The sequence below is a fragment of the Lepidochelys kempii genome, chromosome 4 (genome assembly GCF_965140285.1).
Source record: "Lepidochelys kempii isolate rLepKem1 chromosome 4, rLepKem1.hap1, whole genome shotgun sequence".
Classification (NCBI taxonomy): domain Eukaryota; kingdom Metazoa; phylum Chordata; order Testudines; family Cheloniidae; genus Lepidochelys; species Lepidochelys kempii.
The window spans coordinates 116,249,406-116,265,523 of NC_136383.1; the positions used below are offsets into that span (position 1 = coordinate 116,249,406).

At 43.9% G+C, this 16,118-nt stretch overlaps 1 protein-coding gene across 6 annotated transcripts in view; it reads right to left on the reverse strand.

Moving 5' to 3' along the window:
• The window catches only part of EVC2 (EvC ciliary complex subunit 2), a 165,676-nt gene that overhangs the window by 8,499 nt on the left and 141,059 nt on the right, over positions 1-16,118 (reverse strand). For all 6 annotated transcript variants that reach the window (XM_073342528.2, XM_073342532.2, XM_073342529.2 and 3 more), the window contains 2 exons: positions 15,272-15,359; positions 3,033-3,229 (listed from right to left, as the gene is read on the reverse strand). In XM_073342528.2, the coding sequence (XP_073198629.2) occupies positions 3,033-3,229; positions 15,272-15,359 (285 nt within the window). The remainder of the gene's footprint in view (positions 1-3,032; positions 3,230-15,271; positions 15,360-16,118) is intronic.

Sequence of the window (16,118 nt, forward strand, 5' to 3'; positions counted from 1 at the left end):
ATGACCTGCACTGCGGTGATCTTAGGCTGGAAGCTCACCAGTACCAGAGGTACGGGGACTGGTGCCTTGACTCCAGTGTCCCATGCCTCGCAGAGGGAGAGCGCGGCATCGGGAACCTGAGCCTACTGACTGGAGACCAAGTGTGCGGGGCTGGAGTCCTAGGCCGTGGAGATGGGGTTCCACACCTGCAGTCTGGAGAGCAAGGATGCTCCGCTGCCCTATGGGGCAGTTCCATGACCGGCTTGCCCTTAAGTGTTGGGGTCTTAGCTGAATCTGGTGCCTGGTGTGGCATCGGCGGTGCTGGCTGGCCTGCTTGATCTTTCGCCACCAGGGCCACTTTGGGCAACAAGGGCCCCAGGAGAAGCCAGGGTCCCCTGCAGCTCCTGGGAGTGGGATACCTGGCCAGGCTAGGGGCCTAGGGAGTCTGACTGCAGAAGTACCCCTATGAAGTGGTACTCCTGTGAAGCTCCAGGGCTCTTCTTCTTTTGCAGCATCTTAGGCACCAGCAAGGGGAAATGGTGCTGGGCAGAGCACTCCACACCGATGCCAAGGTGCTAGGCACAGGGTCCGAGCGGGACGGCTCCAACGCAGGATGAAGCGCAGCCTCTATGAGGAGGGCCCTCAAGCCGATACCCCACTCCTTTTGGGTTGTAGGGTGAAAGTTCTTACAGATTCTGCACTTGTCCTTCCTATGGGATTCCCCCAAGCACTTCACACAGCTGTTGTGGGCATCACTAATAGGCATCGGCCTGTTGCATGACGAGTATGGTTTGAAGCTGGAGAACGGCTATGCCCCACCCCAGGGCGAAGTCCCAGCTGAGACTCTAATTGCTGAACTAACCTAACAGTTAACTTAATGGCTAACTAAGTACCTACAAACTGTAAACAAAGAAAACAGACAATGGGTTGTATAGAACCGCTAACGCTCTTGCACTGCCAGTCACAGGCGGTAAGAAGGAACTGAGAGGGCGTAGGGTCGGTGGCGCTTAATATACCAGTGAATGAGCGCAGCACTCAAGGGGGCCTCACAGCCGACCCTACAGATACTGCTAAGGCAAAAATATCCAACGACTGTGCACGTGAGCGTGCACGCACCTAGAATGGAATCGACATGAGCAAGCACTTGAAGAAAAAATTAAGATCCCTATATTGCAAAAGCATCTGCATAAGCATGAAGTCCCCCTTGCTTGAATGGGACTCAGGTGGGACACAAGAATTTGTCTACATTGATTTCTTTGGAGACTGGGGCCTAAAATAGAAAAGTTATGAGCAATTAACAGTTGGTTATTGAGTTTGCTCTGTGAACATTTTAAAGATTTCTGCAAAACCTAAGACAGCGCTGCCTACTATGTAGTGTGTTTATATTACCCTCTAGGATTCAGGGAGAACCACACACTTTGTTCTGTCCAAGCTGATGAAAAGCTGGCCAGGGATGGATCTATGGTGTTTCTTGCAAGGACTTAAAAGGGGAACTGATTGCTAAAGCTGGGTTTGTATATGATGATACTGAAGCCTCATTAATTGTTTGGATCAAAGTGACAGTGATCTCATGAGACAGTTGATTATGTAAGATTTTTACTGGCCAAAACAGTGGAAATCTAGCTAGGTTAGCTCCTCTCCTAAGATCGCTGTCATCCTGGGCTGAAATTTTGTAAGCACAGCTGTTCTTGCGAGTTGTCATCTCTGCAACTGAACTGGAAATGTTAGCCCCTGATTTTTGTTCAAATACAGAACACCAGAATCTTAAGGCCCTGTCTGGATCTAAAGCCACACATACCTATATATTTGTAAAGGTTCAGATTCGAGCTTCTGTGTATAGAGCTTTCTTAGAATTGTGAGCGTCAAACTGCAATTTATTGCTTAGTTTACATTTTATTTCTTATTACACATAAGGTCAAATATAGTTAAAATAAATGAAAAACTTTAGAAAGGACTACAAGATACAAACACCAGAGTTATGGACTGACTGGTCAACTGGACACCATGGGGAACCAGAAGTAAGCTACCAGGCAGCAGCAGAGACAAAAAAACCCAAAACAAACAAGCCAGCAAATACTGTACCATGCCTGTATTTGCATCTTAAAGGTTGGCACATCTGGGCTGCCTGTCCCCACTCCCACCCCCAACTCCCCACAGCCTCTTACAGGTAGGAGGTAGTGAATGCTGTTTTCCCCTCTCCCTGCCGGGCTGGGAGGGGGACAAGCTTGCAAGCTCAGAGCCTGGGAAAGAAACTTCCCAAGCTGCTACTGGAAGCTAGCCTGGAGCCGGAGCCCGAGCTCCTGCCTGCATCCTGTGCTCTGGAGAAGTAGCTCAGTTTTAAAGGGCCACAGCCTGCACTGCGTGCTCACCGGCACTGCAGTGCCCCAGGATGCCTTACTCATCACCCTTGCAGACAGGGGGCTAGAACCAGCTGTCTGTCCCCACCCTCACTCACCAGGCAGCCACTGCAGAGCTATGAGCCCCAGCTCCGAGCAGTCTACCCTGAGGAGCATCCCATAACGTCTTGTTCAGAGTTACGAACAACCTCCATTCCCGAGGTGTCCGTAACTCGGAGGTTTGACTGTAATTTACAGATCTTATTACTCCATATACTGCCTACCTCAGTGTGTCACAGCAGCAGTTTACAACAATTGAAGCCTGCTATACTTAGTATAAATATTACTAAAATAAATGGTGAAAAGAAAAGTGTATAGATAAGCAAATGCAAATTAAAACCAATAAAATACATCAAAAGAAAATGTAGCAAATAAGTAAATGGAGGAAGAATATCTAAAAGCAAAGAATGACTTGTTACATCTATGAACTATACAGATCACATTTTTCCTCTGTTAAAGTCAGATTGTAGTTAAGATATTTATAACTATGAAAAAGTGATCTAGTTAAAATGATTTAGTCCCCCCCAGGAATAACATTTCAGCAGGAAAACCCATTCATTTGCTTGACTTCTGCTCCTGTCAGTCCAATGGATATATATTCCCTCAAAGTAATAACCTCCAGCTGGAATTTTCAGCTATAAACCGACGCACACTTACCTCTTTCTACAGCTGTCAGCTTCCTCCCCGTTGATGTCACTTTCAATAACACTGTCTGAATATTTGTCACTGATTGAATCCAGAACAGAAAGAAGCTCAGTCTGTGAACTCGAAGGCAGCAGTAAGTTCAGCAGTCTGTGCAACATCCCCACCGGTACCATTGTCAGTTTGGTTAAATAAGCTGCCAATTGGAGCTCCTAGAGGAATCAATGATAAAAATTCAGACACGTTCGGCATACCATGAGGGCATGCCTCTCCGGCATGTGCTATTATGGCCTGTTATGCCCTGCCGGTACATTGTACTCAGCACCCTCTGGATCTTTTCAAACAATTACCCAGACCACGTTAGTTCAACCCCTCTTTGCAGGGTCTGGTTTATTTACCATTCTAACATATACCCCTTAACAGAGTCAGGTTTATTCCACAGCAGTAACTCACTCCTTTAGCCTCTCTAGTTCATGCCCTCTCTGGGACCATGTAAAAGTCCTATTCAGTTTCCTCCACCATTCAGCAGGCCCACCCCTCCTCCCAGGGCTGGGTTGTACGTCACACAACAACCCTGTCCCTCTCCCTCTCCTTAATACAAGAACCTCCTGGATCTCCTCCTTGAAGTTGGATTTAGGCTTCAGGACAGTAGTAGGGTCTTATGCAGCTTCTCCTCCTGACCCGTTTTCCCCAATCCATCCTAGCCTCAGGCTGGGAGGGTTCAGCAGGCAGACCGACCCCTGCTGCTGTCTTCTCCCTGTTAACTCAGGGTCCTGCAGGAAACTCTTCACCCCCTGCAGTATCTACAGGCATCTCCCTGGCTTCTGAGGGAAGAGGCAGCATTTATACCGGTCCCTTCTCCCAGCTCATTTTTCTATTGGCTGGGTGAGAAGGGAGCCTTGCCCCACCCTCTCCGCAAGGCTCCTAGCCCTGGGGCCTAAAGTTACAGGATCTCTTCTCCAAACACTATGCATTCCCCGAGACACTTTCCCTCTATCTCTATCCCCCTTATGTCTCTATATCTCTCTATTGGATCCTTAAAGAGCCACGCCACATGGCAGGGTGGACTGACCACTAGACTCTACTATCCTTAAGGGGCAGACCTCCCCATCACACAACACTACAACAAAATAAATGATCAGTAACTTTTAATTTGAAACTTTACAAAATTTACCACTTTGGAGGAAAAACAATTCAATGAAAATCATTTTAAAGTCAATGGCTTTAGAAACGAGTGCTATTATCATTTGCTTCATCACTTCCACCATGGACCAGTGTGTGCATGAAGATCTTTCACTTCTGGACACTGGGACTGCAGGATTATAGACAGCCTGACTCTGTGCATTAAGTCATTATGCAGCCACATAAATGGCTGTGCAATGCCCCATTGTTTGGAAATTACCATGTAACTGTGCTCTAGAGCAGGGGGGGTCCAACCCGTGGCTCCAGAGCTACATGCGGCTCTTCAGAGGTTAATATGCGGCTCCTTACCTAGCCACTGATTCCGGGGCTGGAGCTATAGATGCTAACTTTCCAATGTGCTGGGGGGTGCTCACTGCTTGACCCCCTGCTCTGCCCCAAGCCCTGTCCCCACTCCACCCCTTCTCCCAAGGCCCCTTCCTCTGAGACTTGCATGCCCTCGCTCCTCTCCCTTCTCCCCCATAGCCTCCTGCGCATGTGAAACAGCTGACTGTGGTGGGAGGGGGGATGTCATAAATATAAAGGGAAGGGTAAACCCCTTTGAAATCCCTCCTGGCCAGGGGAAAGCTCCTCTCACCTGTAAAGGGTTAAGAAGCTGAAGGTAACCTCGCTGGCACCTGACCAAAATGACCAATGAGGAGACAAGATACTTTCAAAAGCTGGGAGGAGGGAGAGAAACAAAGGGTCTGTGTCTGTCTGTATGCTGGTTTCTGCCGGGGATAGACCAGGAATGGAGTCTTAGAACCTTTAGTAAGTAATCTAGCTAGGTATGTGTTAGATTATGATTTCTTTAAATGGCTGAGAAAAGGATTGTGCTGAATAGAATAACTATTTCTGTCTGTGTATCTTTTTTGTAACTTAAGGTTTTGCCTAGAGGGGTTCTCTATGTTTTGGAATCTAATTACCCTGTAAGATATCTACCATCCTGATTTTACAGGGGGGATTTCTTTATTTCTATTTACTTCTATTTTTATTAAAAGTCTTCTTGTAAGAAACTGAATGCTTTTTCATTGTTCTCAGATCCAAGGGTTTGGGTCTGTGGTCACCTATGCAAATTGGTGAGGCTTTTTATCCAACATTTCCCAGGAATGGGGGGGTGCAAGTGTTGGGAGGATTGTTCATTGTTCTTAAGATCCAAGGGTCTGGGTCTGTAGTCACCTAGGCAAATTGGTGAGGCTTTTTACCAAACCTTGTCCAGGAAGTGGGGTGCAAGGTTTTGGGAAGTATTTTGGGGGGAAGGACGCGTCCAAACAGCTCTTCCCCAGTAACCAGTATTAGTTTGGTGGTGGTAGCGGCCAGTCCAAGGACAACGGGTGGAATATTTTGTACCTTGGGGAAGTTTTGACCTAAGCTGGTAAAGATAAGCTTAGGAGGTTTTTCATGCAGGTCCCCACATCTGTACCCTAGAGTTCAGAGTGGGGGAGGAACCTTGACAGGGGAGTATGTGCTGATTGGTGGGGGCTGCCGGCAGGCGGGAGGCACAGAAGGGCGGGGAGTGGATGGGGGCTGTTGATGTATTACTGTGGTTCTTTGGCAATGTACATTGGTAAATTCTGGCTCCTTCTCAGGCTCAGGTGGCCACCTCTGCTCTAGAGTCTAAGCCTTCATTTAAAAAAAATTAAGTCTCTAGCCCTTATTGTGGAAAAGAAAACCTTCAAAATGGGAATGGAATGCACAACTATGCATATTCCTCAATCGGCAGACAGCATGGAGCAATTGCTAGGAGAGAAGTGTGAATGACGGCCATTCATCTCAAAGGGGCTACTAACTCTGAAGTCTAATGATGACAATTTCAATGTTAAGTATTTCACTGCTTTTCATTTTGGCAGAAGCATCGAGCTTGTGTGCTTATCCACTGTTTCCGGGTGAAGGGCAGACGTTGGCACAGGCTGCCAACAAGAGCATGTGGCTACTGCCAAGCAGGCTGCCCAGAGGATTCAGGGGGCATGGGGCAAAGCAATTTTGGGGGCCCTTTAATTAATTAAGCGCCTTTAGTTTTACTCACCCGGTGGCACTCTGGGTCTTCGGCGGCGGGTCCTTCACTCGCTCTGGGCGTGTTCGACAGCACTGAAGGACCCGCTGCCGAAGTGCTGCCCAAGACCCAGAGTGCCACCCTGTCAGTAAAAGCGCTGCCCTGTCAGTAAAAGCGCTTTTGTGATCGCTCCCCCTGTTCGCTCCACCTGGCTATGCCACTGGCCCTTCCATAAAAAAAGTTGCAATACTACAGAATACCATACTCTCGTGGGGGCCCCTGTGGGGCCCGGGGCAAATTGCCCGACGTGCCCCCCCCCCCCCCCCGGCCCTGCTGCCAGGGGCTTCTTGTGATGGGAATTCAAACCTCCATTCCCTCAAATTTAAAATCATCTCTGCTCCTGTCTAAAGCGGAAAAAAAATCAGAAATACTCAGTCATCTCTTGGATACTGTGAACAAACTCACTCCATTTCCCACTCCTTTTCGGGTGCCAAGAGCCCTTTGTATGTCCGGTCCAGCTGTGAAAACTCCAGCATCCACCTGACAATTTCGACAGTGATCCTGTGTATTTCAGTACAAAAATCTATAGCACTTTGAAAACCTGGGGCTAGATGAAAACAACAAATTAAATGACCACCACAAAGGATGCTGCATTGGACAGTATGAGAGAAGTTATTGAGGATAGGGGGAGGGTAATACCATGTGTTCAGGAAATGTCCCACTGCGTAAATGTAGCAATAATGTGCCGTTCTAACAATTATTAACTGCCATTCCCTCTCTCTATCCTATTCAGCTCCTCTATCTGCTCCCAGTAGATCTGCCATAGGAACACTGGGCCAGCTCCCATCAGTTATAGCTGTTCTAAACCACCCACGGCTAGCACAAGCACGCCTGTGATAATCCCCCGGAGTCCTTAGAAAGCCAGCACCACTTTTGCACTGTTTACCAGCCTGTGTGTAGCAGATGCGGGAGATTAGTACCAAAGCCAGGTCACAGGCACAAGAAACCGCCAGGAACAAGTGAATACAGAACAGGAAAACAGCCAAAATCAATTTCTTTGTCCTGAGAGGATTCAAAATGTTACAGCTGCTGTTAGAAGTCTCACTCTTCTCTGTAACAGGAATTTTATACAGCAGTATAGAATGAATTTGCAGAAGAGATCAGGCAAATCCAGAGTTTGACCTTTGTTAGGATTCTCAGAAAAGGGAAGATTTTGAAGAGTAAGCCTTTCTATCATAAGGACAACACTCCACATTTACTCCCCTTCTACCTCTATTAAAAAACAAACACGCACAACCCTCAACCCAAAATCAAAGACGCAAACAAAATTAAATTAATAATCAATGAACCAGACTAAAACATAATCCTATCCCAAGCAGAAATTTTACCATGAAAAGGGAGCAGAGCCAGGGACTTCACTAATACTATCAGTTTTACACAGAAGGTCCTCAGATATGATGATGGGCAGCAGAAAAAAAAAAATCTATCCTGAACTTTGTGTGACGGTTTTGGACACCGTTGGCTCTTATGAAATCTTAAAAGAACCACTGAGGATTAAGGTAGGAATAAAATTCTTATTTCAGCCTATGAACCACCATCCCCTTTCCCTAAAAGTGAGAGGGCCTTCAGTAAGTCATTTAATTCAATAATGTATATATACATAGATGCCAAAAGAATTATGACTGAGTTCTTGGCTTTCATCTTCAGCAGTTTACTCTTAAATGTTCTTGGATGTAGACTTTTTTCACACTCTCTGACCCCTAACTTTCTGTATCAAGAATCATTTGGATTGAAGAAAAATATGTGCTGGTATTCTAATATAGCAGTATTCAGTCACGGCATGATTTCTGTCAAGTGCAAAGTGTCAAAATTCTGTCAAAATACAAGGAGAGTGACACCCACTAAACAGGTGCACACAGTATATGCCTGAACACAAAAGTGTTGATGTGTGTCTGTTTTCTGGTTGCGTACAGCACCCACACAGATGCCCTCAGCCACCTTTCAACTAACTGGGAACAATGAATGTGCGAGAGGGAAGTAGGGTGGGTATGCTAAGCTGGTATTGCTGGTCAGGGAGCACAAAGGCCTTGATTTGAGGACTACACTTGCTGTTCATATATCCTGATAGGTGTTCAGATGCCACAGTGGATACCAGGCTAGATTCCCCTCCATATCACAGTGCGCCTGTAAACCAGAGACTCTGATGTTTAGATAGGGGCCAGACTGGGGCACCCAGTTTCCACCTTACTGGGTTCTCTCTCTGGTGGCTGCAGATCTGCTGACCCATGCCAGCATGCAGCTGTAACCCACATTAGTGTAGATCTCTGTCCCTGTCACAATGTGGCTGGCCCCTGTGATTAAATTAGGTTCAGCTGCCCTGGGCCAGAGCAGGTACTCCCAGCTGAGTCAATTAATGGGTCAGGGCTGCACCTGGGCTATAAAGGGTCTGAGGCTGTTCATTAAGGCAGAGTTAGGAGGAGGGCTGTAGCTGATGATTTCCTGCAGTGGTCCCTGAAGAATAGAGTTGGCTGCTCAGACAGCACCTCAGAGAGGAGGTAGCGTGGAAGATTTGTTTTGTGTTTGTTTTTTGGGGGGAACTTTGTAAATAAAGAAACCAGACCCCAGGAAACTCTGTGACTGATTGAGAAAGACGGTGTGTGATTTAAGGAACCGCGAAGAAGGGGAAAGCAGGGGTGGGCACACTGAAGAGGAACCCCTGGTCAAGAAGCAGGGCGCGGGTGGCAGCCATTTGGTTAGAGTCCCCTTTGAGTGGCTGGACCACATAAAGAGGTTAGAACTAATGGACTGTTAGATGGAGAGGTCCAGAGTTAAATCCCTGCAGAAAGCCCAAGTGGGGGTCTTATTTAGCATTGCCAGGTGTCTGGTTTTCAACTGGAACATGCTGGTCGAAAAGGGACCCTCCCCATCCCGGTGAAAATGAGCGAGTGAGTGAGGGTGGGGGAGAGCAAATGATGGAGGGAGTGGGGATGGAGTGAGTGGGGTGGGGCCTCGGAGAAGGGGTGGGGCAAGGGCGTTCGGTTTTGTGCAATTAGAAAGTTGGCAACCCTACGCAGAAGGGACCATCGTGATCATCTAGTCTGACCTCCTGCACATTGCTCACCCACCGTACTCACCCACTCCTGCAATAGACTTATTACCTCTGGCTCAGTTACTGAAGTCCTAAAATCTTGATTTAAAGACTTCAAGTTGCAGAGAATCCACCATTTACACTAGTTTAAACCTGCAAGTGACCTGTGCCCCATGCTGTAGAAGAAGGCCGACTCTTGCAAAGTTTGGTTGAAAACTGCAATATTTTGAAATAAATTCACTGCAAGTGATAGGACATACTCAATGGTCTATGCACCACTCAAAGGCTGTGATAGGCTACATAAAGTCCTCTGGCATTCGAAGATGGGGTGAATTCAATGCTATATGAGTGCTATACAGTAGCCCCAAGGGAACAACTGTATCAGACAACACCAGAGGTTTCTTGCATCAGCAGCATCGGAGTTTGTGTTTCTTGAATTCAGTCAAAACAACCAGTAATGTAAAATTGTAATTTAAAACAGCAGAACTACTGTACAGACATCACATTGATTTGGACTGAGTAACACATGTTGAAACAACTAATGCAAAATCAATGAGCTCTGTCCATGCCGTGATTTCACATTTGCTTTGCCTTTTCACACGAATGTCTTCCTGTATCATCTGTTGTATCTACAAACAACAATTAGAGTACTTGGGAGTATAACTGTGTGCTTACTCAAAACTAACCTTTCTATGGGCAGCAAAAGATCCTGTGCTCAAACAAACCTTTCATTGACTTAAATGGGAAATCTTCCTAAATAGGAACACTAGAGCCAAACCATTGAAACATAGCAGTCTAAGTTAGGCATCTGAATAAGTGGCCTGCTTTTTCAGAGCTGCTGAGCACCTGGAGTGCCCATTAAGTTTAGTGGGAGATCTGTCCACTTATGGCAGTGCTGAATATTTGCCCAATGGGGAAAATTCCATTTAATGTTAAGAGGAAAATGGATGACTGGCAGAGGTAGCAACTCCTATAATTACGGCTGCCTAACACTTGCCATTCTAATCTATATTCTATACATTGTAAATCATAGATTTTATATGGTTTCCAACACTATTGCATTGCTTTCTATAACACAGGATTAAACACACAAAGACTAGGAACATGCTACTCTATATGTTTTATTAATAGACTATTCATGCTACAAGGCTCATCTTTCTTCTCAGGCATATGGCAAGTTGGCAGGCTGAGCGTTGGTGGGTTTTTACTATTATAGCTGTTGTGTAGTGGGATTTTATTTTAGTTGTGTACTACATCTGTAAGGCTGTATCTGTACATTTATTGTGGAAGCTGGATAACGCAAGCATGCTCAAAGCAAAGGACAGCTCCTTGCTTATGTTTTATATAACCAAATTAAAGCTCAATTCTCCAAGCACATGCTGTATAGAATAGCTGAATTTCAATTATAATAAAGTGCTGTAAATTCTCTCTGATCACAAATGTCTTTGTCTTACTAAACTGGTAAATATCCAGGGTCACTTTGTTCACTTGCTAGAGTGCTAAGTTTGAGGAAACCACAAGATACATACAAGCAAGATTATCCATCTGCTGAACCATGCTTTGAAACTTCCACTTAGAAAAATTCATACTATGTTCTTTCCAAGTTGCTTTGTAATGCATCTGTGCCACTTGTTAGAAACGCAGCAAAACTCATTACAGTTTAACATGCGTGAATTCAGCTTTGCGCGGTCGGAAAAAAAAAAAGAAAAAAAGAAAAAACAACAATTTAAATACTGTACCTGTAGTGCGGGCGATTCTGCCCACCATTACACTCAATATAATTTTGACTATACACGATTTTTGCTGACTGCAGAACGTAACCCCAGTGTAAGATGAGACTCGCCTGCACAGGAAGGCAATACCTTCTAGCTGGCTGCACTGTCCATCTACTTTCTGGTGATGCGAGATTTCTGGAGCAGCATCACAAAGAGTATCAGAGAGCTCCAAAACTTCCTATCATCCTTCTGTGGTAACTAGCAGAGAAGAGCCATATTCTCTCCCCCTCCATTCAATCAGCGAATTAGTTACTGCTAAGCTACAGGACTCCTAATTCCTGTGGTCACTAGGGTTATGAAATGTCTTTATTTGCTTTTGGACCTCCTTTCCAGTTCATACAGACCCCAAAAGAAAGACACCACCTTTCATGGAAAGAAAACGTGGAAAACTCCTTTAAAAACTAACACAAGGACAAAATTGATTTGGGGAAAAGGTTCCCATTGAAACGAATGAGAATAAGCAACGGTAGTACTCAGCTATTGTTAGGGGGTTGTTTTTCCACCTTTCATCATGCATTAGGTGAATGCACCAACCGCTGGCTCTCTAAATGCCACAGAATCTGAATAAACACACACACTATCAGCGATATAGATGCCTGGAGCTGTAGTGGAGATAGTGTTTATCCAAACTCTGATCCTTCCAGATAACAGCAACAAAGGAACAACCTCTCCAAACATCCTAAAGCATTCCCTATAACAGGGAACATTTCAGGATAGAACTCTTCTGTAAATGAGCTATGGAATTGAGGAGCTGGCTTGTCTTGTGCACCCTCTAACTGTGCTTCCCCATGTATGCTCAGTAACATGGCAAGCCAACACCAAGACTGAGACCCTATCGTACTATTCATCCTCTGGTTTTAGTGTTCTCGATCCACAAATGCTGAGTGGATTCCCCAGACTACTTAATTGCTAAATAAACTATATGATGGTAAATTTGAAGCTCTAAACTATTCTCCTAATTAGTCTGTTTATCAGACAGTAGCATATTTAAATGCTTGTAATTCAACCAAGAGAAGATATTGGGAGTGCTAATACTGGAACAGCGGACCTATGCTGTTTAAAGTCTGCACTGGGTTTGCAGCAACATCATATGGTGCAGAATAAATATTGTGACAGGGTCAGGCCAGATGGCTACAAGAGAGTGGTCAAAGGTAGATACATTAGTTCCAGGTTAAGCAGGTCCCTTTTCCCTGGGTAAGATAACAGGGACTATTCCAGAACACTCAGGAACTTTATAGAACTAATTAAGCAGCAGACTAATTAGGACACCTGTAGCCAATTGGGAAGCTGCTAGAATTAATTAAGGCTAATCAGGACACCTGGTTTAAAAAAGGCCGTCACTCCAGTCAGTGAGGTGTGCGCGTAAGGAGCTGGGAGTGAGAGGATGTGCTGCTGGAGGACTGAGGAGTATAAGCATTAACAGACATCAGGAGGAAGGTCCTGTGGTGAGGACAAAGAAGGTGCTGGGAAGAATCATAGAATATCAAGGTTGGAAGGGACCTCAGGATGTCATCTAGTCCAACCCCCTGCTCAAAGCAGGACCAATCCCCAACTAAATCATCCCAGCCAGGGCTTTGTCAAGCCTGACCTTAAAAACTTCTGAGGAAGGAGATTCCACCACCTCCCTAGGTAACGCATTCCAGTGTTTCACCACCCTCCTAGTGAAAAAGTTTTTCCTAATATCCAACCTAAACCTCCCCCACTGCAACTTGAGACCATTACTCCTCGTTCTGTCATCTGCTACCACTGAGAACAGTCTAGATCCATCCTCTTTGGAACCCCCTTTCAGGTAGTTGAAAGCTGCTATCAAATCCCGCCTCCTTCTTCTCTTCCGTAGACTAAACAATCCCAGTTCCCTCAGCCTCTCCTCATAAGTCATGTGTTCCATTCCCCTAATCATTTTTATTAAGAAAGGGGAAGTTGAACAGGACAAAAGATTATCTCCTTCTCTCTTGGAAAAGTATCCTGCAATCTTTAATTACCAAGCATACTGTCACCAGGGATTAGCAGAAAGGGCCTCACTTGAACAAACCACCCAAAGGATGATGCAAATTTAGCTGTTCCTTAAAATGCAGCTTCTTGTTGTTGTCAACAGAATTTTGTTCCATGAATAAATAAATTATTAAAAATAAAGTTGGAAAGTCTCTTATCAGTATTGTGCAAATTACAAAAAAAGGTTATGAGCATGTACAGAATTTACAGTTTTACAAATTTAGAACTAAGCTTAAAAGTTACCATCTCATGAAAATTTATAATGTTGTGGGAAATAATCTACAAAAGTATGCAGTGGAAATTTTTTCTCTGGCTGCAAGCTTTTATTCCTATCACTTGCACAAATAGAGTCCTGACAAAATGTTGTGAACTCTGTGTGCTGTTTTCAGAGTAACAGCCGTGTTAGTCTGTATTCGCAAAAAGAAAAGGAGTACTTGTGGCACCTTAGAGACTAACCAATTTATTTGAGCATAAGCTTTTGTGAGCTACAGCTCACTTCATCGGATGCATACTGTGGAAAGTGTAGAAGATCTTTTTATACACACAAAGCATGAAAAAATACCTCCCCTCACCCCACTCTCCTGCTGGTAATAGCTTATCTAAAGTGATCACTTTCCTTACAATGTGTATGATGTGTGCTGTGGAGATGGAAATATAATGGGAGGGAATTTATTGACAAAATAGAATTCAGTGATTACTGGCAGCCATGTCTGCTTTCCGTATGTCAAACTGTCAAAGCCAGCGTGCTGTGGAGATGGTTTGATAAAATGTTTTAGAGACAGAAAAGCAAAGAAGAAAATCAAACACAGCAAAGGGAATGAAAACGTCTGAATTTAAAACAAGTAGGTTGATAATGCTGGTCATGATAACTTCGAGAAAACATTTTCATATGCAATGAGCACAAACATACAGCAGAATAATGAGCTTTAAAACACACTAAGACTTTGTCTACACCAGCACTTTTATTGGTAAAACATTTGTTGGTCAGGGGTGTGCAAAACACATGAGCCTGACCGACATAAGTTTCACCACCAAAAGCATCGGTGTGGACACTGCTATGTCGGTGGGAGAGCATCTCCGGCCAACATAGCTACCGTCGCTTGTTGGGTCTGTAGTGCAGACATAGTCAAAGACACGCAAAACAACCTAGTAAAAAAACCAAACAGACAGGTTATCTGGTATGTTGTCATCATCATAACAATGTTTATCCTTTGCTAAGTAATCAACAGTTAATATACTATTCTGTTAATTCACAGATGAAGTGAACAATATAACCTGCATCATGGTGGTGAATAAGTGACTTAAGTCCCAAAGAACTATAAGTAAAAAGATAGCAAGTCTTTCTTGGAGGAAAAATTTGGAAGGGAGATAATATGGCTGAGACTTTACGTATTTGAATGTGGATTATGAAATTTGTTTCTTTAACTCCAAAGAGATAATAGTTAAAGGGACATTGCCAAAGTCAGGGCTCCTAAAAATACAGCTATTTTGTTAAACTTTTTACTTTCAGGAGCCCATTGGTTTTTTTTTAAAATTGGTTTAAATAATCTGTTGTGTATGTGAAAGATTACAGAGTGAGAGCCCTGGAGGCTGTCTTTTCTGTGGATTAAGAACAACACAGGTAGTAAAACTGCCAAATTTCATAGCACTGCCCAGATGCCTCAGTCATGGCCTGGAGGGAAAACCTCTGAGTGAGGGACAGTGGTTAATTTTTCCATGCCATTTAAGCTCAGACAGCCAACAGGGGTAATGAATAGTGTTAGCTGAAGATGTGGTTTTGTGATGTCACCACTTGTTTATTTCTTCTTAAATGACTGTGTGTGAGCATGTGTGTGTATATATATATATATATATATAAAGAGAGAGAGCATGGTGTTTATTAATGTTCATAATACTGTTGGAGAATATTCACATCTCTATATGTGTACATATACATTTTTCAATATAAATATTCTCTAGCAGCATCAGAAACCTAAACAACAGCATTGTTCTAACACATGAAAACCAGAAAGTGAAACTGTCCATACACAAGTAACTCACCAATTTTCACTGTCCAAACTGAGTGAAATGCAAATTGCATACAGACATGATAAACGATGGAAAATATTTACTATTGAGCACAGTGTTTACTATTATGAACTCAGAGAAATTAGTCTTTTTGTTCACTTAACTGATTTCCAGATACAGCAGAGATAAAAAGTGGGAAATCATTTAAATACACCCTTACCTGGCTGTAAAGTGCCAAAAATGTATCCATTTCTACATTCTCCAGAAGATCTTCAAGCACAACATCATTCCATTGCTCTTCTCGTAAGCTGAAGGGAAAGATGAAATTAGTATTATCTTCCCAGGCATAGTATTTAATGTGATAAGAAATCAACGTCCAAAATTCATCCATTCAGAAAACATTTTACTGGTAGATTTTGTTAACAGCTTTACCGCACACATCTTTAAACAAACTAAGAACACCACAATTCTTTCCCTTTTCTTCAAGAGCCAGACCCTGCTGTGTTACTGTTCAACATATCTGATGACAGCAAGGCATCTCATGTGTTTTGTTGTGGCTGCATATTCCAATCTACAAGGAGCAAGGTAACGAACAAATATTGCATGGCAATGAGTAGACTCCTGCTGAAGACTTGGCATGAAGCTTGGCCCATTTTTCTATCAGTTTTCACATCTGTCTTAAAGTATTTACAACCTTTAGCGATAGTTTCTTTCCATTCAAGTCTGTCTTTGGCTGTGTCTTCTTTGTTCCCTATATTTATGCAGCATGAGTTGAGATTCTACTGAAAGTTTTTATGTTGACAACTCTTCCTGCGGTTTCTGAGTTTCAGCTCACTACAGAAGATGTTTTTCAGGAATCTATCAGCACCTACTCTGATAACATTACCTGTTCATCTAAGCTGGGCTTTAATAATCACTACCACAATGCTGGTTGTTTTTGCTCTTTCAAGGGTGTTAATGTTTGACACTGCCTTTCCAGGAGATCTTCAGAACAGAGCAAAGAAAGTGACATCTTTAAGACTCTTATCAGAGTCTGTACACCAACTATGAGCAGCACAGGGGAAATA